General features: G+C 32.6%; 1 protein-coding gene and 1 long non-coding RNA gene across 31 annotated transcripts in view; one reads left to right on the forward strand and one right to left on the reverse strand.

Moving 5' to 3' along the window:
* Positions 1–6,101, reverse strand: part of LOC136025485 (uncharacterized) — a 44,499-nt gene extending 38,398 nt beyond the window's left edge. The window contains exon 1 of the long non-coding RNA XR_010617107.1: positions 6,009–6,101. This is a non-coding gene — a long non-coding RNA (uncharacterized LOC136025485). The remainder of the gene's footprint in view (positions 1–6,008) is intronic.
* Positions 1–23,189, forward strand: part of LOC136025213 (twitchin-like) — a 397,750-nt gene extending 374,561 nt beyond the window's left edge. For 29 of the 30 annotated variants that reach the window (XM_065701032.1, XM_065701049.1, XM_065701107.1 and 26 more), the window contains 8 exons: positions 1,058–1,108; positions 6,036–6,157; positions 8,175–8,274; positions 10,662–10,961; positions 14,943–15,257; positions 16,595–16,708; positions 19,419–19,627; positions 22,775–23,189. In XM_065701032.1, the coding sequence (XP_065557104.1) occupies positions 1,058–1,108; positions 6,036–6,157; positions 8,175–8,274; positions 10,662–10,961; positions 14,943–15,257; positions 16,595–16,708; positions 19,419–19,612 (1,196 nt within the window). In that variant the 3' untranslated portion in view covers positions 19,613–19,627; positions 22,775–23,189. The remainder of the gene's footprint in view (positions 1–1,057; positions 1,109–6,035; positions 6,158–8,174; positions 8,275–10,661; positions 10,962–14,942; positions 15,258–16,594; positions 16,709–19,418; positions 19,628–22,774) is intronic. The other variant, XM_065701099.1, reaches the window with a different exon arrangement.
* The last annotated feature ends 1,065 nt before the right edge of the window (positions 23,190–24,254 follow it).

Consider the following 24,254-nt stretch of genomic DNA (forward strand, 5'->3'; position numbering starts at 1 on the left):
AGGGAATTCACACCCAGATATCTTTTAGACCCAAAAAATTTACAACCAAAGATATAATCTCTTTACTATTTTGATTTGCCAAAATTTCAATCGATATATTTAAAAAAATGTAGCAGCGAATAGCATGTTACCTTGCTAACAGTGGGGTGGGCGATTGTGCTTTTTGAGTAAAAGTAACAGACAAACGGTATTTTTCAACAAAATCACCGAAAAACGCATCATTAAAGTATGGAGGGGGCAAAAGCTCCATCCAATCAGCCCTCCAATTGACACCTTTGTGTGATAAGACCCAAAATCCCTTCAGTGAGCCCTTAGACATAATGACTTAAGAAGAAAAGAGGCTGACTATTGTGTGTAAAACTTATATTGGACCATGAGAGGCAGGATACTTGTGGTTTCTGTTTAGAGACAGAAAAGGGAATTTTTGTGTAAGAAACGTCTAATAATGCATGAATTTTTACCGCAGCGTTTGAATAATATTTTTTGCAGAATATAATTTAATCCTTTTTTCTTCAGATTGCTCCTTACTACCAATACTTTCCAACGGTAATTTACATGCCGTGTGTTTCTTTTAATCTTAAGGACGGCTCAGACGGCGTTCGTAAAGTCGTTTGCAAGGTTTGTAAAGTTGCTTCGTTAACTTTCCGTAAACCTTTACGTGAGCAAGCATTAAAGTTAAACTTTAGTTAACTTTTTCCGTAAAGTTAATAAAGTTGACCAATAGGGAAAGAGTTCCAGACAAATTTTAAACAAATTTGGAAATGTGGAATCAGGAAACTGAAGATATGCTGATTTCTCTTGCCCGAGAAAAGTCTGTAATATACCAGTCTTCTCAAGGAAAATGCATTCTCTGAAATATGAAATGCTTCAGAAATTTGATTAGTTTGCTGCTCAAAACGCGCGTAAAGTACAAGGTTCATATGAGCGGTGAGAACTTTACGGAAACACACTTTGCGAACGACTTTACGAACTTTACGAACGCCTCTGAGCCGTCCATTATATGCACATTTATTTTTAAGCTGTTGCATGTATTCTACTTTATTTTACTCTTTGTTAGATGGATCTGCTGCTCAAGCTGAGATGGTTAAACAAATTCTCACTGCTGGAGGTATGACTAACTTTCTCTTCGAGTTTATGTAATTGTCCAACCCTGTTCTGTTGTTCTTTTTATCACAAGGCTGCCTAATAACTTTTATAGAGATTATCATTTCAACCAGAGAGTGGAAAGTCGTTTTTTTCTCATTAAATTTAGTGAAAGGTGAACTTAAAGAGGAAGCAGATCTCTAAGCCTACATCAAATACATTCCAGTACCAAAATTAAATTTAAAATTTACTCTTCGGGCAGGTCTTTCAGTTTTGTTTGGACACGGTTGCCATGTAGCAATAGATCTTTGCTTCTATCATGTATATGTTATTTAAAAAAAAATCCGTGTAAGTAACAAATTTAGAAATTTAAAAGGATGGATTTTAGGAGGGTGCAAGTTTTGTTCCTGGATTTGACAGTAATCCTGGTAGTTATAATATATTTAGTAACAGATGCATTTTGTTATCAAACTGAGAATTCAGAGTTAGGAGAGGTAATGTATTGAGAAAAATTATAATAAACAACTTTAAAATCTAGGCAAGTCACTCGATAACGCACATGTAATTATAGATAAAGCTGGAAAATCAGCCATAATTTGCAATAAAATAGCAAATTCAACATATCAGGGAGCCTCCTACTTGACTTCCAAACCACTTACTTAAGATAAAAAGAGATTTTTTGCTGTTCCTTCAAACTAATGGTTTTGAAAACATTTTACCGTTCTATTATTTATGTGTAATTTGCTTCCCTGGCATGGTAGTTTCGATATAAGTATTGTCAACAGTCGTACCGACACTTGCATTATTCTTTATTTATTTAGTAGCTCTGATTCTTTGTACTATAGCCCCCTATCGTTCGTAAAAAAAAACGCTTCTCAAATTCCTTTGTGCCCTTTCCTTCTCAAGTAAATATTGCCTCTGCAAATTCCTGCTCAATTCCTCTTTGCCTTTTCCTTCTCAAGCAAATTTTGCTTCTCAGCAAATTCCTTCGAAAATTTCTTTGTGCATTTTCCTTCTTAAGCAATTTTTTTTCTCGACAAATTCTATCCACAATTTCTTTGTGCCGTTTCCTTCTCAAGCAGATTTTATTTCTCAGCAAATTCTTTCGAAAATTTCTTTGTCCCCTTTCCTTCTCAAGCAAATTTTGCTTCTCAGCAAATTCCTTCGAAAATTACTTTGTGCCTTTTCCTTCTTAAGCAAGTTCTTTTTCTCGGCAAATTCTATCGACAATTTTTTTGTGCCGTTTCCTTCTCAAGCAGATTTTGTTTCTCAGCAAATTCTTTCGAAAATTCCTTTATGCTTTTTCCTTCTCAAGCAAATTTTATTTCTCTGCAAATTCCTTCGAAAATTCCTTTTTGCCTTTTCCTTCTCAAGCAAATTTTGCTTCTCAGCAAATTTCTTTGAAAATTTCTTTGTGCCTTTTCCTTCTTAAGCAAATTTTTTTCTCGGCAAATTCTATCGACAATTTCTTTGTGCCGTTTCCTTCTCAAGCAGATTTTGTTTCTCAGCAAATTCCTTCGAAAATTCCTTTTTGCCTTTTCCTTCTCAAGCAAATTTTGCTTCTCAGCAAATTTCTTCGAAAATTTCTTTGTGCCTTTTCCTTCTTAAGCAAATTTTTTTCTCGGCAAATTCTATCGACAATTTCTTTGTGCCGTTTCCTTCTCAAGCAGATTTTGTTTCTCAGCAAATTCTTTCGAAAATTCCTTTGTCCCTTTTCCTTCTCAAGCAAATTTTGCTTCTCAGCAAATTCCTTCGAAAATTTCTTAGTGTCTTTCCCTTCTTAAGCAATTTTTTTTTTCTCAGCAAATTCTATCGACAATTTTTTTGTGCCGTTTCCTTCTCAAGCAGGTTTTGTTTCTGAGCAAATTCTTTCGAAAATTCCTGTGCTTTTTCCTTCTCAAGAAACTTTTGTTTCTCTGCAAATTCCTTCGAAAATTCCTTTTTGCCTTTTCCTTCTCAAGCAAATTTTGCTTCTCAGCAAATTTCTTCGAAAATTTCTTTGTGCCTTTTCCTTCTTAAGCAAATTTTTTTCTGGGCAAATTCTATCGACAATTGCTGTTACCCGTTCCTTCTCAAGCAGATTTTGTTTCTCAGCAAATTCTTTCGAAAATTCCTTTATGCTTTTTCCTTCTCAAGCAAATTTTGTTTCTCTGCAAATTCCTTCGAAAATTTCTATTTGCCTTTTCCTTCTCAAGCAAATTTTGCTTCTCAGCAAATTTCTTCGAAAATTTCTTTGTGCCTTTTCCTTCTTAAGCAAATTTTTTTCTGGGCAAATTCTATCGACAATTTCTGTGTCCCGCTCCTTCTCAAGCAGATTTTGTTTCTCAGCAAATTCTTTCGAAAATTCCTTTATGCTTTTTCCTTCTCAATCAAATTTGTTTCTCTGCAAATTCCTTCGAAAATTCCTATTTGCCTTTTCCTTCTCAAGCAAATTTTGCTTCTCAGCAAATTTCTTCGAAAATTTCTTTGTGACTTTTCCGACAATTTCTTTGTGTCGTTTCCTTCTCAAGCAGATTTTGTTTCTCAGCAAATTCTTTTGAAAATTCCTTTGTCCCTCTTCCTTCTGAAGCAAATTTTGCTTCTCAGCAAATTCCTTCGAAAATTTCTTTGTGTTTTTCCCTTCTTAAGCAATTTTTTTTTCTCGGCAAATTCTACCGACAATTTTTTGTGCCGTTTCCTTCTCAAGCAGATTTTGTTTCTGAGAAAATTCCTTCGAAAATTCCTTTTTGTCTTTTCCTTCTCAAGCAAATTTTGCTTCTCAGCTAATTTCTTCGAAAATTTCTTTGTGCCTTTTCCTTCTTAAGCAAATTTTTTTCTGGGCAAATTCTATCGACAATTGCTGTTACCCGTTCCTTCTCAAGCAGATTTTGTTTCTCAGCAAATTCTTTCGAAAATTCCTTTATGCTTTTTCCTTCTCAAGCAAATTTTGTTTCTCTGCAAATTCCTTCGAAAATTCCTATTTGCCTTTTCCTTCTCAAGCAAATTTTGCTTCTCAGCAAATTTCTTCGAAAATTTCTTTGTGCCTTTTCCTTCTTAAGCAAATTTTTTTCTGGGCAAATTCTATCGACAATTTCTGTGTCCCGCTCCTTCTCAAGCAGATTTTGTTTCTCAGCAAATTCTTTCGAAAATTCCTTTATGCTTTTTCCTTCTCAATCAAATTTGTTTCTCTGCAAATTCCTTCGAAAATTCCTATTTGCCTTTTCCTTCTCAAGCAAATTTTGCTTCTCAGCAAATTTCTTCGAAAATTTCTTTGTGACTTTTCCTTCTTAAGCAAATTTTTTTCTCGGCAAATTCTATCGACAATTTCTTTGTGTCGTTTCCTTCTCAAGCAGATTTTGTTTCTCAGCAAATTCTTTTGAAAATTCCTTTGTCCCTCTTCCTTCTCAAGCAAATTTTGCTTCTCAGCAAATTCCTTCGAAAATTTCTTTGTGTTTTTCCCTTCTTAAGCAATTTTTTTTTCTCGGCAAATTCTACCGACAATTTTTTTGTGCCGTTTCCTTCTCAAGCAGATTTTGTTTCTGAGCAAATTCCTTCGAAAATTCCTTTTTGCCTTTTCCTTCTCAAGCAAATTTTGCTTCTCAGCAAATTTCTTCGAAAATTTCTTTGTGCTTTTTCCTTCTTAAGCAAATTTTTTTCTGTGCAAATTCTATCGACGATTTCTGTGTCCCGTTCCTTCTCAAGCAGATTTTGTTTCTCAGCAAATTCTTTCGAAAATTCCTTTATGCTTTTTCCTTCTCAAGCAAATTTTGTTTCTCAGCAAATTCCTTCGAAAATTTCTTTGTGTTTTTCCTTTCTTAAGCAATTTTTTTTCTCGGCAAATTCTATCGACAATTTTTTTTTGTGCCGTTTCCTTCTCAAGCAGATTTTGTTTCTCAGCAAATTCTTTCGAAAATTCCTGTGCTTTTTCCTTCTCAAGCAAGTTTTGTTTTTCTGCAAATTCCTTCGAAAATTCCTTTGTGCTTTTTCCTTCTCAAGTAAATTTTGCTTCTCTGCAAATTCGTTCGAAAATTCCTTCGTGCTTTTTCTTTCTCAAGCAAATTTCGCTTCTCTGCAAATTCCTTCGAAAATTCCTTTGTCCCTTTTCTTTCTCAAGCAAATTTTGCTTTTCGGCAAATTCCTTCTGAAATTCGATTGTACCTAATCCTCCCTCAGTGGTAGTCAATGCTAGACCATTGTTTTTTTATTTGTTGCTTTTTTATAAGTGTGATCGCTATTCAGTTACACAGCTTGTGTCAGTTAAATGGTTTTGATTCTGTGCTATAGAGATGCATGATACTACATGAAAGCATTAAGCATTTACTTTTTACATTCTGTGACAATAATAATTGCAAAAATAAACTAATATAGCGTCAATAATTTGAACTAAAGTCAATTTTTAATGGAACAGATCTCTACATGCAGTTATACATTTTTTTTTCTCGTAGCAAGTTTCAGGTTTAGAAAAAAATAGGGTAGTTACGAAAAAATAACCTAAAAAGAAAAAGCACTGAACAGTTTATAAAGGTCTATATTTCCTTTGAAGATTTAATGTACTTAGGATTCACAAATTATTAATGTTCAAGTTTTTATGGACGAAAATGCTGTCATATTAACTAATTAGTTTTTCTCATTTATTTTCAGGCTTTAATTTAATAACACTGATAAAATTTGATACTTCCCTACAAACTATAATTTTGAAACAGTCAAATGAAAAATCTTAAGAAATCGTGGTTGTCAAGTATAAATAGACCTAAGATAGGTCCAGGAGGGGAAGGGGGCAAAAAAAGTTCCAACTTTGATGTCCTTAGTACTTGAAGGGCAATTTGCCCAGCTAGAGACAATTTTGATCCGAAGCGTAAGGGAACCTATTATTCGCCCTAAAGAGTTTTTTTTTCATTTATCAATGTGATATCTGACTATTTAAGCAAAACATTTTCCTTGCATACCTGGTTTAAAATTGATGTTCTTTTCAGATCGCAGATACGTAGACGATCGTGCAACCAGACGTGGTTCTGGTGTTCCTTCAATCCGAGTCCAAGAATCATCTTACTCAAGTAGTAGTACAGTCATTGAACAAACCTCTTCGTCGTATAAGGTTAGTCAAACTAAATTAAAATAGATTCTTGAAAATTTGGAAACTGTGAATGAAGAAGGATCTTATTTGATTGTCAATTATAGCAATTGTTTGAGTTCAAAACCAAGGTTCAGTTTCCTTGATTTTTTGAAAATTTCTAGTTCAATCATGATTTAGTGTGAGGAAGGAACTACGGGAAAAATTCAATCCTAGACATGGTTCGACTGTTTACCTTGTGGAAGGGGCTAAATTTTTGGAGAATCTTCTCTCACTGGGTGCACTTTGTTGGAGGGAGTTCCCTAGTCCCTAATGCCTCAAATTTTTTGCCCTTGACTTCGTATATTATTTAGCCATTAAGTAACTGAAAAATGTGTTTGTATATAATTTTGAAGTTTTGTGGAGGCGGAAGATGGCTCAAACTCTCAGTCAGAACCCTTCTCTCTCTCCTTCTGTGAACGGATCTGAGTGCAACTACTGATGGTAAATCAATGAACATTGTGATTAATTTTTTAATTTGTAAACAAAAAAGCCCTTTTAAACACTGTCTATTTTTAATCGTCACCTAATTGTATGTTTATATGCTTTTTTGGTCCTGAAAAAATTGCAGAATTCAAAATAGTATCAAAAAATTGTCATTAATAGAAAATAAAATAAAGCCCCAGCAATTCCATAAGAATTCTATTAATTCTATCGTGGTACTTTTCCATTACCTTTTATTTAAACTTCAATCATAGCAAACTCATTAAAAAGATATTAATTGTATATCAAAAGATTTCAATACGTATCAAACATGCCTATGTATCAAACGGCTTAGGAATGGAGGCAATAATTGATTATTGATATTATCAGTGTCGTTCAGTCAAATTCTCGAAGTAGTCCATAAGAGAAGCTTTATAGTTTTAAATGAGTTAAATGAGGCTATTTGAATAGAACTAGAGTAAAATGAGAAAACAGGAAAGTAAAGTTAAAAATTAAAATAGAAAAATAAAAAAAAGGTAAAATAGAAAAATGTAGAGTATTTAGCTAGTAAAAAGAAATACCAATTACTCATGAACGTGTATATCTCTAAAATTATCTTGTTACAAGGGTTCTTGTTACAAACTTAAGTAGCCGAATTAAATTAAATTAAAATATATTTTCGAATTTAATCACTTAAGCAGCAAAATAAAATAGCCAGTATTTGCCAATCTCATAGCATGTTTCTCAAGTTATGCCAGTTCAGTAGAAGCTTCATCACTATTTAGTAATAGTAATAATATGTTGTAACAATAGTTAAAGTTTTAAATGATGAGGAGATTTATGAAATATTTGTAAGTAGAAGTAACAATCAAAATAGTAAAAACATAGGGGAAAAAAGAACAACTATAAAATGAAAGATGAGAATTTGAAAGAAAGTTTCCAGGAACAGTTGAACACTAAACTGGAGAGTCTAAAATTTGACAACGTGGAAGATTTGACAACGTATTCACAGTAAAAACTTGGGGAAAAGGCTATAAAATGAAAAGGTAAGCCAGGCCACCTTAATGGCATGATTGTAACAATAACAAAATGTGAAAACAACTAAGGTCAACTTCATGAATGAATATAACACAAAGACAATTGAAAATGAAAAAGAGAAAACCAAAAAACAATGCAATAAACCTTATTTAAAAGCTCATAGCTTGGTTCAGCCTGATTCTTAAATATATTTTGTATTTTTTCTTTAGTTTACAGTAAGTAAGTTTACAGTAGATGTAACCTAGTTTTACCCTTCTTTTCTGTTTTAGTACAATTCAACCAATGTTTAAATATAAGAATATTAGAAATTCAATCGGATTCTTTAAAACACTATTTTCACGGCTACTCTTCTGTTGTAGATTAAGACTGATTTTTGCTTTGAAGATCATTTTCGGGAATTCGTTTCGCTTTTTTTTTTGTGTTCCTTGTGGGAAAGCTCTATAAATAATTTAATAATATGTATATGTGGGAAATAATAATGTGTAACTATAATAATGTGGGGAATCTCTATAATAATTCATAATAAATCTGTCTTTTCTAGTCAAAGACGGAAACGCTGGATGTGTCTAGAAAACAGAAATCATATGGAAAAGTGAACGGTGTAGTTTCTAGGTCCAGGACGGCAACAAAAGAACTAGAAAGTAAGTGACAATTGTTAAAGCTTAACAGAAGGTACTATTTATCACCTTAATTAATTTGAATAATTAACTAAAGTAATTAGTTAACTTAATTTACTAACTCTTGGGCGATCGCCTATCGAAGGACAGGCATAGAAACAGAAACAACCACCGAGAAGTCCTTTGTAAGAACTGTAAAATAAATCATACCCTTGCCCTACTCCAAAGTCCTCTTAATGCTGCCCCCTACGAAGAAAACTTCTCCTGAAAAACTCGGATCGATCCTCTAGCTGTGAGAAAAAAACAGGGTATACTTTCTTCTGATGATTGGAAACCAACTAGGTTCTGATAGTTAAAAATACTATATAAATATTAAGTAAAAATATAATAAATAAATAATATAATAAATATAAATATAATTAATATTATAATATAATATAATTAATATAATAAATAAATATAATTAATATTTATAAATAAATATTGGCTTATTCCTTTGAACGACTACTGTGCAAAGAAATTATGAATCCCATTGTTTAGTGGTGTAATGAAAAAATTGAAATGGTTGGGTTGTGTTTTATCAATACAGGATTATATTGTTACTACTACTAATAGTTTACTGCAGCCCAAGTCATTTGAGTGTAAGACAGCAGCCGACGCTCCCCCTCCAAACCAATGTGTTCATAATCCCACTCTTTACCCCTCCCATAAAGTTCTAATTTTCTTTAGATTTTTTATTATCACCTTCTCCCACCACACTAGGAATCGAGCTGATTTTCATTTGGTCTCAGATGGACCAGAACCAGAATTTTTGGCAATCCGTCAAATTTTGGCAAAATTTTGCCAAATTTTTGTCAATCCGTCATCCTGTGTCTGTCACAAAATGTTATCTAACCATTTTAACCTTTCTTTCGTCATAACCCTGGAATGGGGGATCGTGCCTCATCTTTGTAAGCTTGTTATTTGATATACTGTCGGTCCAACAAGCAAATGAATCTACCCTCAGACAATTCTCTGGAAGACATTTCACAAGTGATCCTCGACCTTTAAAAGCATTTAGGTTTGAAGGCCAAATTTGGCCACTGTCATTCCTTGGCTTCACGTATTCTAATTTCAATTTACATATATTATGTACTAGAGTCTTGTTGGTAATATATTAGCTTTGGTTGGTTCTCAATCCTAGACATGAACGGAAGCGAGAGCTTAACTACTACTATTTTTATTTTATATAACTAAACTAGAAATATGAATACTTAAAATATACTCAACTTTAGTTTCAATTAGCTTTTCTTCACTAGACTTGAAATTGAACTGCACTCGTTAAATCACTCCCCTGATCTATATATACCCAAACTGACATATACCCAAACATGAACCCACAATATATTCCCAGAAAAATGCCAAAATGATAAAACACCGAGAGACTAAAGTGAAAGTGACAGTTGCATCTATTTAGAATCTACTTAACCAGGACTATAACCCTAGCGTACAACACATACTTGTCTTCCTATTCTTCCAAACCTTGTTGAAATGTGAAAAAATACTGCACCTTAGCTAGTCTACTTTTTACACCTTCAGTGCATCTACTTTCTTCAAACCTAGGTAAGCAAAGGTATTCGTTTTATCGATTTTTTCGTCACATACCGTGATTTCGTCACTCTTCCCCTCTTTTGTTCGTAGTCTAAGTAACTAAGTCTTCTTAAAATTATGGGGGTGAACTATAGGTGTTTGCTGCTGTCTCAGAGTACTTGGAGCTGCTATGAATTAAATTCATTGTAATATGTGCATTGTTCACGAATTTATTGTATCGTTTGTAATTTGCTGCTATTCATAGACCACTTAGTCCAGTACAGTTTTTGTTGAAAGACAGTTGATTGTAATTCCACTGTTTCCAAACTGTCTGAAAATGTTTCCGAAATTTTCCATCAAAAACAATTTTAGAACAATGTTTGGTCCAAAAGGCACTTTTAAAGAATTCGGGTGTTTTGGCCAAATAAGAACAAGGATAATAATTACCGCAGTATTTGTTTAGTTTTAGTAAACTGTCTGAAAGTGTTTCCAAAATTTTCCACCAAAAATAGTTTTAGAACAATATTTTTGTCCAAAAGGCACTTTTAAAGAATTTGGGTGTTTTGGCAAAAAAAGAGCGAGGATAATAATTAGCGCAATATTTGTTTAGTTCCATATGACTCAGAAATTCTCAGCCGAGTTTCCTGACATATGTCTTGAGATGTAGGAGTCTTAGGAGCCAAATGCTTCTTTAAAGGCGTTTTCCAAGAGAACTAAAACGAATATAAAAATCTGATGTGTTTTTTTTTTTTTTTTTTTTTTGATATAACGTTTCGCGCAATAGTACCAGACACTAAAATGGAAGAAAGTAAAGGATACAAATTTGCATAATATTTATTTAGTTCCAGATGATTCTGAGATGTGCACACCTAGATTCACGACCGAGCTCGCTGACACATCCCTAAGAGATGGGGAATGTCTGGTTCTCAAATCCTTAGTTAAGGGTGTTCCAGACCCGCAAGTAACCTGGTTCAAGAATGGCTCGCCTCTTTCCTCATCTGAAGTTGTTGATCTCAAATACAAGAACTCAACAGCAACCTTGACCATAAATGAGGTATACCCTGAAGATGAGGGGGAATATTGTTGCAAGGCTGTAAATTCACTTGGAATGGCTGAAACGAGATGCAAACTCACAGTATTACGTAAGTGTTCCTCATAATTTCTTGTGTGGCAGTTCTATTTTATTACCGTTTATGTAATTATAGTTTATGGTAATTATAGTCTATGGTATGGTAATTACAATAATGGTAAAAATAGCTATTTTTTATCATGATGCTTTTTGCGCGCAGCTGAGGATTATATAAAATTAATTTTATTTTGTGTGTGTGTGTATGTGTATGTATAAAACCTATAAATGCAGTTTTAAACTTTTAAAGATTTGTTGTAAACAGATTTAATTTTAATTTGTAAGCAAAATTCATTTGTTTGATTCAAATGGATTTGTTCAAATTGATTTCGTTTAGTTTCACTGGTACAATATAGATTAACTTTTCATCAATTTTTCTTCTTTTTAAAGGGATTCCTTTGAAAGACATAAAAAATAAGTTCATAATAACTTTTTTTCTCATTTTGGGTTTCATTAATTTGGGATAGTTTCTGGGTTTAAAGTGTTATCCCGTATTCAAAAGAGCTTCTCGTTTTGCAACAAAATCCCTAAATTAGGGCACTAATTTAAGGTGTACAGGGGATTACCCCACCATATTACTGATAAATACCGTTTTTGGCATTTAACAGGAAAAAAAATCGAAAGAAAAAACGGAATTCCAACCCTCATTGATTTTGAAAAATACTTTTTTGTATCTTCACTGAAAATTTTTAAAAACCTTCACCACCACCATCGCCCCCCATCCGTAACTTCCAACTTCTGTCAGTTGGAGCCTCTGTAAAAGATCAAAATACAACTTAAAATTCAAGCAAAAGCTCCTATGCGTCTACAACATTTATGCTGCAATAATAGAATTTTCCCATTCCGATATTTCAAATTTTTGCTTCTGATTTTATAGTAGTTTTACACTTGACTAAAGATTTTTGAACTTATAAATGTTTGCTATAAATTAATTTACATTCCTCTATGTTCCCATTGTTTACACTTAGGTTTAGATTAGGCTTTGCTAAAAGTATTATAGAAACTTATATGCTGGAACGTTAGCGGACAGATTAGGGGCCTTAGGGAGTGCCAGCAATATACTTTGAGCTGCTAAGTTGAGATAAAAGAATTTAATGAAAAGAAAGCAAATCTAACTAGAAAACAGTTTTTTTTTTCAAAGAAAGAAAAGAGAAAATTGGCAGAAGGGAAAGAATAACCAAAACTGTATTGAGTACATGATGGACAATAATATCAACATGAGCTGAGAGAAAATATATATGCAATCTATTTACTAATTTCTTGTTACGCCTATCATCACGAAGAAAAAACAGTAAGAATAAATTTACGTTACTACCGTAACGTTATTTAGTAACGTTGCTATATAAAATTACTACATAATAACGTTCAATAGATACATAACGTCAACCAAAAGAATTTTAACCCTTAACCTCTGCATTCAATCAATAAATAGTCCTGGCACTAGAATACAGGCTATTTACAGAGCTAAAGATAAGACCTTAGGCAGAGGGAGGGGGTAGGGCTTTTGACCTGGCCATTTTTTTAGAGAAAATATTTTTCAATTTGTCTTTAGCAACTCCACGTCACTGAAGTATAGACATTTATGTAAAGGCAGTAACGGATAGCTTTTCTTTTAACATGTTACCTGTTGTACATTTTCACATAATCCCAAAAACTACACACTTCAGATTTCTATTGATAAATTTTCATTATATAATGGTAAACAGTATTAATTAAATAAATAAAAATGTATAATAAAATAAAATGTAGAGGTAAAGAAGATAAAAAGAATAATGATAATTAAATAAATAATGAATGATAGTGTTACGGTCATTTTATTTTAGCTCGTTGAAACCTTCGTAGGGAGAGGGGGAGGGGGTAAATTTGTGAATTAAACCATACGCACTTTCATCTGATAATCAAATTTTACTTTTGTAAGGATTTAAAAAAATGACTGAAAGATGCCATTTAAGGTTTTTTACCCTTGTAAATTCTTAATCTTTCTCAAGACGGAATGTTATTCTAGGATACAGAAAATACTTTCGCTATTTAAAGCTCAATTTGCGACTATCATTGCAAGGGATATATTAATAGACTCTATATTTTGAAGGCACTTCAAAGTCTTTTAGCTGAATAATTACAAAATATTTAAAGAAATTTCTTTTTTGCTTAACTTGAACTGGCAAACAGCGAATGAAAACAACAAACAAAGCCTCAATAATCGTGAGTATTAACAGTAAACCAAATTGCAAATTACAAGAATTACTATATACATTTTTAAAAGAAGTATTTTGAAGTTTCCTGTTAAAATTTAACCATTTTTTAGCCCACAAAATTAGATTTCAGCTTATTCCTTTGAAGTTTTAGGTTAATCTTTTTGTAAAAAAGCAATTTTTAATTTAGTTTATTCTCATCATGTAGAGGACGGACAGTCAAGCCCAAAATTTTGAAACGATTTGGTAGTAAGTTCCTACCTTTTAAAAATTATACTAGCTTCACAAAGTTTCTTTCAACCTTTTACTTAACTCCACATTATACATAGCTTATAAACATACCTTATAAAGTTCCTACCTTTTAGAATTATACTAGCTTCACAAAGTTTCTTTCAACCTTCTCTGCCTTATGCATAGCTTAAAAACATACCTTATAAAGTTCCTACCTTTTAAAATATACTAGCTTCACAAAGTTTCTTTCAACCTTCTCTGCCTTATGCATAGCTTAAAAACATACCTTATAAAGTTCCTACCTTTTAAAATATACTAGCTTCACAAAGTTTCTTTTAAACTTTTAGTTAACTCTACCTTAAACATAGCTTATAAACATACCTTATAAAGTTCCTGACTTTTAGAATTATACTAGCTTCACAAAGTTTCTTTCAACCTTATCTGCCTTATGCATGGCTTAAAAACATACCTTATAAAGTTCCTACCTTTCAAAATTATACCTTTTTAACTTCACAAAGTTTCTTTCAACCTTTTCGTTAACTCTACCTTATACATGGCTTATAAACATACCTTATCAAGTTCCTATCTTTTAAAATTATACTAGCTTCACAAAGTTTCTTTTAACCTTTCATTTAATTCTACCTTATACATGGCTTATAAACATACCTTATAAAGTTCCTACCTTTTAAAATTATACCTGTTTAACTTCACAAAGTTTCTTTCCATCTTTTCGTTAACTCTACCTTATACATAGCTTATAAACATATCTTATCAAGCTCCTATCTTTTAAAATTATACTAGCTTCACAAAGTTTCTTTTTACCTTTCAGTTTACTCTACCTTATACATGGCCTATAAACATACCTTATAAGGTTCCTACCTTTTAAAATTATACAGGCTTCACAAAGTTTCTTTTGACTTTTTAGTTAACTCCACATTATAAATGTCTTTTTGCTTAGTATCATCCGACGAACAGCGAAAAAACTGTGGAGACAAAACTCAGCAAATAATAAACCATATCAGAGCTCAATATGTCAAGGATGACGTTGACATATCTTGGGATTAAGAGTTTAACAACTCTTAAATGTCAAATAGCTTAACATTATTTGGCTTTAAGCTATGGCATATTAAACTTACAGCAATTTCAAATAATTTCTTATAGCTTTTTAATTCACTTGAAATTGTAATTGTACTTTTGCTCAGCTTCCACCAAGAAACAACGACCGAAAGGTGCCGACAAAGCCAAGCAAATAATCAGCCATATCAAATCTTAACTATGTCAATGACAAGGAGTTAACAACTCTTAAGTACCAAATACATAAATGTTTCGAGGTTATTTGGCTTTGAGTATCGGCAATTTAAAATAATAATATTTGTATACAATTTCTTATAAATTTTTAGTTTACTTGGCTTCGTAAATTTCTTTTTGCTTATCATCGATATCCATACAGCGAAAAAAAAAAGATGGAACTCAATATTTCGACATTACTTAACATCAAGTTTCATATTTTAGTTTTATAGTAATTTCTTTAAAATTTGTAATCAACTTGACCTGATAAATTTCTTTTTGCTTAGCATCAGCCGGAAAACAGCGAACAAAAGGTGTAGACAAAGCCCCACGAATAATTAGCCATATCAAATCTCAGTATGTCAAGGATGGAGAGTCAACGACTCTCGAATGCCAGATAGCTGGAGCTCAACGTTTTGACGTTATTTGGCTGCATAACGATAAGGAGATAAAACCAAGCAAAGATTTCGATTATCAGAGATCAAGTGATAAATGTTCCCTTAGGATAGCTGAAGTGTTCCCAGAAGATGCTGGAACATACACCTGTGAAGTTTTTAATGACGCTGGAGAGGCTTTTAGCTGCTGCAGTCTTCACGTTATTGGTAAGTTAGATTAAATTATTTATTTCAGTTTTTTGTTGAATTGATAGGCTTAGATATGGTGCAGAATAAGAAACATTCCGGAAGTAAATTGCAAGTAAAATTAATTTTTTTACTATTTGTTTGGCCAAAATAGTTGGTGATATCTTATCATTATGTGGATAGCCGGATGTTGGCTAATTTTTCCTCGGGAAATTGGAGGACTCCAAGGTGAATACATACAACCTTAAAGATTCCTAATGACTTTTGATTAACACTTGTGTATTTTACTGCATTTTTATAGGTGTGTACCGGGATTGGTGCCACAGTTTGTTGGCGTTAACGATTGCGATGACGCTGTTCTTCTAATGTAATATTATACATAATATTATAATGATATTATAATAATAAAAATAGCATCGGATTTCAAGACGTGTCCGTATTATATATACGTGTTTTTTTAAAACGTATTAATTTACGTGTCCGTAAATTTATACTTGTCCGTATTACACCCTTTGAACTGTCAACAAAACATTCATTTAAAAAGAATCATTAAATCTAAATTTAGTACCGAAAGACTACAAAGCAATCTATATCCAGAATTAGTAAAATAATAAATTAGTATTTTTTTTTTAAATTGCAAGCGCTGTTTGCAACTGCAAAAAGTTGTTATTAAAATAAACAAAAATTTACACCTCCCTCCCCCCAAAAAAATGATCCACGGATTAAGAAATACTTACCGCATCTAAATAGAATATTACATGTACCTATCCAAATGTATCCGTATGTAACTATCCATTTGGTCGGTTTATGCTTGAAACGCGTCACCTTTTGCAGAGTAATCTGCAGAAGCGGATCTCTAGCGTATAGCCGTGTTGTAGTTTATAAATGTCAGTTTGGTCAGCGGATTTGGGCCCAGCTGTACAATGCAATGGCACTACCCCATTATCTGTATTGAAGTCCCTTTTGGAGGACATTCCAAAAGGAAGATAAGAAAGAATTGCGGTCTACATATTATAAATATGCGAAGTACCTCTTACGGCTTCCACCATGGACCAGTAAACGTTTTGTGACAAGTCGGTATGTGATTATCGACCCTAATGAAGATATACATCTAATATTGTTACTCATCCTTGGGCAATTATTTTGAGGCAATAGTTTTTGTTTTTTGTAGTTAGATATCGATTTTTTCTTTATTTCTCTTGTGTTTGTGTATTTTTTTTGTAGTGTGTTTTTCGCTTTTTATCTCATACCCCATCTATTTCTTTTGATAGGAAATAAATATATACATACATATCTATCCAAATGTATCAATGCCAAAATTAAAAAATGTATCTGAAAAATTTGTGTCTCTTTTCCAGTTCCAACAGAAGAAACAAAGAGTCCCTCCTTTAAGGTATTCCCCTCCTCAGAGACGTTTCCTGATGGAAAGGATGCTATTTTCCGTTGTGAATTTGATAAAACGCCAACCAAAGGTAACAAATTTATGTTTTAATTTGATTATTTATATTCGCGAATAATCCAGAAAAAAACTACTGGCTATAGACCCTCTGAAAGACAGATTACAGTTAACCCAACTACAATCAACGACCACAATCATAATTTGTATTGTAGTTTATTTGACTCATTCAGCCTGGGTGCAGGAAATTCTGCCATAATTGTGTCTTTTAGTCAGAGAGCTTTCTAGTAGTTAAATAAAAACAGTCTTTTTTAAAAATAAAAGTCAATAGCTATATTGAAACTTAAAACGAACAGACATTGCTCTGCATATTAGGGGGGCTGGATTACAGTTAACCTGACTACATTCAACGACCACAATCGTAATTTGCATTGTAGTTTATTTGACTCATTCAGCCTGGAGCTAGAAATTTTCCCATCATTGTGTCTTCCAGACAGAGAGCTTTCTAGTAGTTGAATAAGAAAAAGTTTTTTTTCAAATAAAATTAAATAGCTACATTGAAACTCAAAACAAACAGACATGGCTCTGCATATGAGGGGGGATAGCCACTCATTAATCCCTCTCTCTTCACCTAATGTTTATAGTACATTGCTGAAAGCATGGTAAAACTAATTGCAAGTGTTTTATTTACCAAATTGTATTTTAAACCATTTAAACGAAATATTTTATAGTCTAAAGTAAACGCACACAGTAGTAGTCTTAAGCCTCATAATCTTGGGAGGGCGAGAGGTTTAAAATAGGGTCTGGGTCTCAAATTTTTCGAAAGTTTACCTTTTTGTCAATAATGTAATTGTGACATAATCAGGCAGAATTTTCAGGGAAACTTAAATTGAGTTGTTTTTAATTATCCTAAGACCCCTTTTCAAAACTTCTTAATCCATAAGAAAAATTCCCTTCGTCCTTGAACGACATTCTGAGCCCACTTAGTGACAGGAGTTTCGGAAAGTAAACTAGAGTCGGAGGGTAGAAAGGTCAGAGTGGCTGTGACTACGGAGGGTGAAACGCTTGAAGTTGACTGTAGTTCAGTTATAAAAAACAGAAGTCCAAGGTCCGTCGCGAACTTTTACAAATGTTTCTTAGAAATAAACCCCTTCCACAATATTGCATTCACGAGTACAATTTATTCGTGGCGGTATCGCTATTTGCAGTACTAGTCTGATTAGCTACATTATTTCTTTAGCATTATAAGCTACTGCAGAATTTGTCATTTTGCCTTTTCTAGAATGAATCAACATACTATTTATTTCGCCAATAATAATCTTTTTGGTTGCCAAGAAGGGAGATAATTTTTATCATAACTCTAAAATTTTCTCTTTGTGCACAACCTTTTCCCTTATTTCCAGAATTTAAATAATATTTTATATTTTGTCGCTTTTTCTTACATATTGTTCAATTATGTTATTAAGCCTATTTTAGGCCAGTGTTTTGTTTCATTTGTTGAAGTATTTCGTTTTTTTCTTGCAATTTTATTTACGTATTTTATATACTCCTCAATTTTAGGGAAATAAATAAATTAATAATTTCTTCAATTTCTTTATCACCATCACTTAATGTAAAAATGTTTACGTTGCCAATTATAATTTCTTCTTTATCGTTTTTTTTTATCGTTTTCTTCTTTATCGTTATAATTATAATTTTCTTTATCGCCATCAGTTAATACATACGATTGAACTGCTGTCGATTAATGAAAGTCATGACTAATATTAATTTCTTCTGCTTCTTCCCAATCATTAATTGCCATTCATAATGAGAATAAAGTTCATTTTATTCAACTTTTAAGCATTAAATAATCTTTGCTCATATGAATAACGTTGTGTAGCCGACAATGAATATAAATAAAACAAGCAATAGAAATTGTTATTCACGACAGTGCCAAACTGGAATGTGGTTAACTACTAACTTAAAAAAAAAATGTGTATGTGTAAAATTGTGTCTATAGTAATTTCCACGAATAATTAATTGATTAATTAAGTAGTATCGAAGTAAATCCTGTTTGTGCCCTTATTCTTTAGTAGCCCATGGCTATTTTTATCATTTTATATGTCCTTTACTCGCTTTTGAATTAATTAGACTTGATAAGAAGCATTTAAGCTGACAGGAGAATAACTTCGTTTCGGCAGGCGAATTTCGTATCATCCGGTAAAACAGTTTTTTTTTCGCAAATTTTCGGCCCGCTTCTGTTTTAGATTAGAGTTGAGAAATCTGCTCCTCTTGAATACAGGCCAGAAACACACATAAACAAAGAGAAAGCAAGGGCGTGAAACTTTGATGAGGAATTATTTAGATAAAGGGATAGAAGTGGAGGGATAGAAGTGGAGATAAGGTCTACCAAACTACCAAAGCGATAACTTTTCAAACAATGTTTTAACTCTCATTTGTAAATGACTTTAACATAGTTCATTCGAATAGTAGATTAAAGTTTTCTGGCTACAAGAAAAAAAAATTGTTGACGATGATATTGCCTGTAACAGCTATTCCTTCAACGGTAATATCGCCTGTAACCACTTATCTTCTTCAATCGGAACTTGGGCTTCGTTTGTTGTAATAAAACTCACAAAACGACAAAAGCTGGGAAAACATCGTGGAAAAAAGAAAAAGACGGACACATAATGAAAGGGAGAGATAAAAAAAAGAGAAATAGAGGAGGGAAAACCCATGAAGGATCTTCAGTAATTACCACAGAGGCTACGTGCCATTGCATTATTTAACTTTTTCATTGTTTCTAGTTCAATGGTTGAAAGATGGTATTCCATTGGACGATTCGAATAGCAGATTTAAATTTATTGGCGACAAGAAGAAATATTCAATGACAATATCACCTGTGACAGTAGGGGATGTAGGTCAATACACAGTTAAGGCTAGTGGAAAGAAAACTGAATGTATAGCCGCTTTTTCGCTGAATGTATTCAAGGAAGTTTAGATTCAACTAGTTTTGGTAAGCTCTCTTTCTGTCTTTCATAGTATATGTAGATAAAAGAATCATCATCAGTACATTGTGTGATATAGTATAAGATTTATTAGATGTTTATATCACAGTTTAATATATCATTAATTTAGGCTACCCTACTATTTAAAAGTAATAAAAAATTTCAAAAAATTTAATAAAAAATTTCAGTAGTTCCATTTTTCCAATGGATTAAATGCACACCAGGATTCTCAGATAGCCGGTAATTTCCAAGGTAAAACTTGAAGATGCCTTTACTTTTTATATCACTTTTTTTTAGTACATGTAGATAAAAGAATCATCATTAGTACATTATGTGATATAGTATAAGATTTATCAGATGTTTATATCACAGTTTAATATATCATTAATTTAGGCTACCCTACTATTTAAAAGTAATAAAAAATTTCAAAAAATTTAATAAAAAATTTCAGTAGTTCCATTTTTCCAATGGATTAAATGCACACCAGGATTCTCAGATAGCCGGTAATTTCCAAGGTAAAACTTGAAGATGCCTTTACTTTTTATATCACTTTTTTTTAGTACATGTAGATAAAAGAATCATCATTAGTACATTATGTGATATAGTATAAGATTTATCAGATGTTTATATCACAGTTTAATATATCATTAATTTAGGCTACCCTACTATTTAAAAGTAATAAAAAATTTCAAAAAATTTAATAAAAAATTTCAGTAGTTCCATTTTTCCAATGGATTAAATGCACACCAGGATTTTCAGATAGCCGGTAATTTCCAAGGTAAAACTTGAAGATGCCTTTACTTTTTATACCAACTTTTTATATCACTTTTTTTTAGTACATGTAGATAAAAGAATCATCATTAGTACATTATGTGATATAGTATAAATAGCATATCATTAATTTAGGCTACCTTACTATTTGAAACTAATATCTAATGGTTTGAACCCTTTCACCAGCCCAGGTGTATAATATTTTAAGAAAATCCACATTTTATTAAAGAAATAAATAATTATAGTTCTTTAATCTTTATTGATTTATTTCTTTAAATTATTTATTCCTTAATGGAAAAAAAAGTTTTATTGGAAGTATTTGTGCTTACAACGAAATTTTATTTCGGAATGGCTTTGATAGATCGACATAAGAAAATTTTCCTTATGCATTATTTAAAATAAAACTAAAAAAAAATATTTAACCCAAAAATTTTATTAATTCATTAGTCAACTTTCAGTTCCTATTTCGACATACCCCGCATAAACGTATCTGAAATCCCGACGACCCTTCTCGGATATAATAATTAGTAATCTTAGGAGAGTGAGTTCAAAATTGAATTCTCGATGCACCAAGTACATCGAAATGAGGTTATAGTACACTTTATCATTCATTTCAAATTACTCTGTTTGGTTTATTACTAATCAACCTGCCATGCAGGGGGCCTGGGTTCGATTTGTCCTGTGGTGGCGGAGTGGGTTTGACCTCAGCTAGGTAATACGGGACCCAGAGATCCAACCCGGTTGTAGCAATACATTGCAGGGCCGACGCAGGAACCATAGTAGTCAAGAAGCGTTGTTAATCTTATTTGTTACTTTTACTCATCAATAAAGCCAAGAGAGGCCGAATTCAATAAATTGAACTTATAAGAATTTCGAAAGAATTTTAAATTCTGAAAAGAAGGCTACCCTTATCAAAAAACCATGACGTTCAAGGGGTTCAGAGAGCTCACTACTTTCTTCCCAAATCCACTTAAAGACTCCAAAAATCACTCTAAAATTATAATTCTATATTTATAATTTTGTTAAACCACAATAATGATATTGTTACTATTTACTAATTCTATTTTCGCAGAGTAGAACAGGTTTAATCAAGCCAGAGAAGCTAAATTTTTCAGTAAGACTTGAAATTATCTATCTCTAAGATTGTACATACTGCAAATAACTAATAGCAGCAAGGAGACCAACACAGCCGTGAGCGGTCCTACTTAACCCCGCACTGATCAGAACTTTCCCTATTGTCCCCTCCGTGGAATCACTACTTCCTGTAAATCTATTCTTATGACCTTTCTTCGCCCCATTCGAGGATGTTTGACTTTTCATTTTCCTTGACGGATGTCCAAACACTACCATAAATCTGATATAAAAAATTATGGTGCTCGGTGCCCAGTGTTCGTCCAAAATAGGAGCATCATCTTTGCCAGCACCATAAATAGCACTTTTGTTCTCCCAAAATTAAAAATTATTGTACTTGTATGATAACCCCCTACCGCTCAAGTTTACGCATTGCTGAACCAGTTTTTTATTATTTTATTTCAGCTTAGTGTGAGACAAGACAAAGAGAAGTGACAGAATAGGTGGAAAAGATATAATTTGGGCTATATATTGCAAATTTGCATTATATATTGGGCTATATTGCACATTAGGGGGTGGGTGGTGGTAGTGTGGGGTAAAGTATAGGGCATCGTGAAGTTAGAAAACAATTCTTACTACATAATATGCAGAATAATTGAACCTAACATATGAGGCATGCAGACCCGCTATACTTTATCCCCGCCCCCTCTAATGTTGAAATATATAGCCCAAATTTGTTTCTAAAGTATTATTTTTTTAATCATACTTAGGTATAAACCAAATTTTTTACCGCTTAGGTATAAAAGTATATTTGTTCAACTGTTCAAATATATATCTCTAATGTTCTAATGTAAATGTTCTAATGTTCTAATTCCCCTCTAATGTTCAAATATATAGCCCAAATTTGTTTCTAAAGTATTATATTTTTATCATACTTAGGTATAAACCAAATTTGTTACCGCTTAGGCATAAAAGTATATTTGAACTACATGAATTTTTTTTTGCAACCAAATTTTTTACCGCTTAGGTATAAAAGTATTTTTGAACTACATGATTTTTTTTGCAACCAAATTTTTTACCGCTTAGGTATAAAAGTATATTTGAACTACATGATTATTTTTTTTTGCAACCAAATTTGTTACCGCTTAGGCATAAAAGTATATTTGAACTACATGAATTTTTTTTTGCAACCAAATTTTTTACCGCTTAGGTATAAAAGTATTTTTGAACTACATGATTTTTTTTTTGCAACCAAATTTTTTACCGCTTAGGTATAAAAGTATATTTGAACTACATGATTATTTTTTTTGCAGGTTAGTGCCATTTTATGTTTTAAACCGGAAGCAAAATTGGAAGTATGAAAGAAAGGATGTGAAGAAAAAAAATAGATGTTTATTTTTATTACATTACTGTTGTTATGACTCTTTGACTGTGATTGATCGAATTTTCCTCATACTCACCACCATTACAACAACCAGTGTGAGAAGATTTGTTCATTTACCGTCGAAAGTCAGGATGTTTTGCATGTGTGTATACATGTACAGAGAACTATGTGTAGGACTGTTGATAACCAAGTAGATGAGTCGAGTCAAAAGTATTCAATATTTAACCCACCTCCCTCCATCCAACAGAACTAGTCACTTAACGTATACGTTGTGCCTTAACATCGACCTGATTTTTACAAATTATTGTAAAGTTAGGTACAATAAATGGCTTTTTTCTCTGTTATCATTGTTCATTTGTTTCCAAAAAGAATTAGCCAGTGTACACTGAATTTATACAAAAAAATCGCAATATATAGTCCTGCAAAAAAAAAAAAAAAAAAAAAAAAAAACTTCACCTTTACAAGAAGTAGGCTGGGCGTGGTGAGAAAAGGGGTGCCTCCAGCCGACTTTGACTCTTCACTTACACAAATTGATAATCCTTACAAAAAAGTGCCACCTGCTTGTTCCTTCAACGAACCAAGCCTTAGCTCACTTTTTAATATGGTCGTTATCTATTTTTTTCGATGCGCACCACAACGTAGAAGTTCTCAGCCCTTCGAAAGAACTGCTACATCGATTTTTTGCACAATAATGACGTAATTATTTATTCATCAGCTCTTCACGGAAAATCGATTGAAAAAAGTGTCACTCCCTGAGTTCAAAAAATGATTTTCATTCTGTGAAAAAAACTATCTAATATCACTACTAAGCAAGAGAACAGGGAAACATTCAATTTCATTAGTTGTGTGACACAACTCCTCTACTTCATCAACAACGACTAAAAGAAAAAAAACGGAATCACAAAGTGAATAGAATCAAAAGCAGAATTGGCTTGGAAAGGTAGCTGATACCAGATTCGAATCCACAAGAAAATCCTACTTTTTGACTTTCTATATTTTTCCATTAATTAGTCTAGAAAAATATTTTGGTAACAAGGCCAGGAAACCGTCAAAAATGTTAATCACTGTCAGACTTTAATTTAAAGCGTGGTCGCTATTTGGCCAACTCCGCGAACCACTTTGGACTAGAGGAGAAGTCAACATCGTGACGAAGCTCGGGATCTACTCATGTTTTATTATATTGATGTGACATCTGTCCCCTCGAGGCAGAGGAAGAGCATCAGCTTGGCGCAAAGAATCATCAAGGAACGGCTGATGAAAGTATGCAGACAAAAACTTGACGTTTATTCTCTGATCAAGAAAAGACGTCTCAAGTGACTAGGTCACGTAATGAGGCGCTCGAAAGAGACCCTGGCACCCCAGGTACTACTAGCAGCCCCCGCTTCCTCATGGAAGAAAAAACCAGGTGG

Source organism: Artemia franciscana, chromosome 1 (genome assembly GCF_032884065.1).
Source record: "Artemia franciscana chromosome 1, ASM3288406v1, whole genome shotgun sequence".
NCBI lineage: Eukaryota > Metazoa > Arthropoda > Branchiopoda > Anostraca > Artemiidae > Artemia > Artemia franciscana.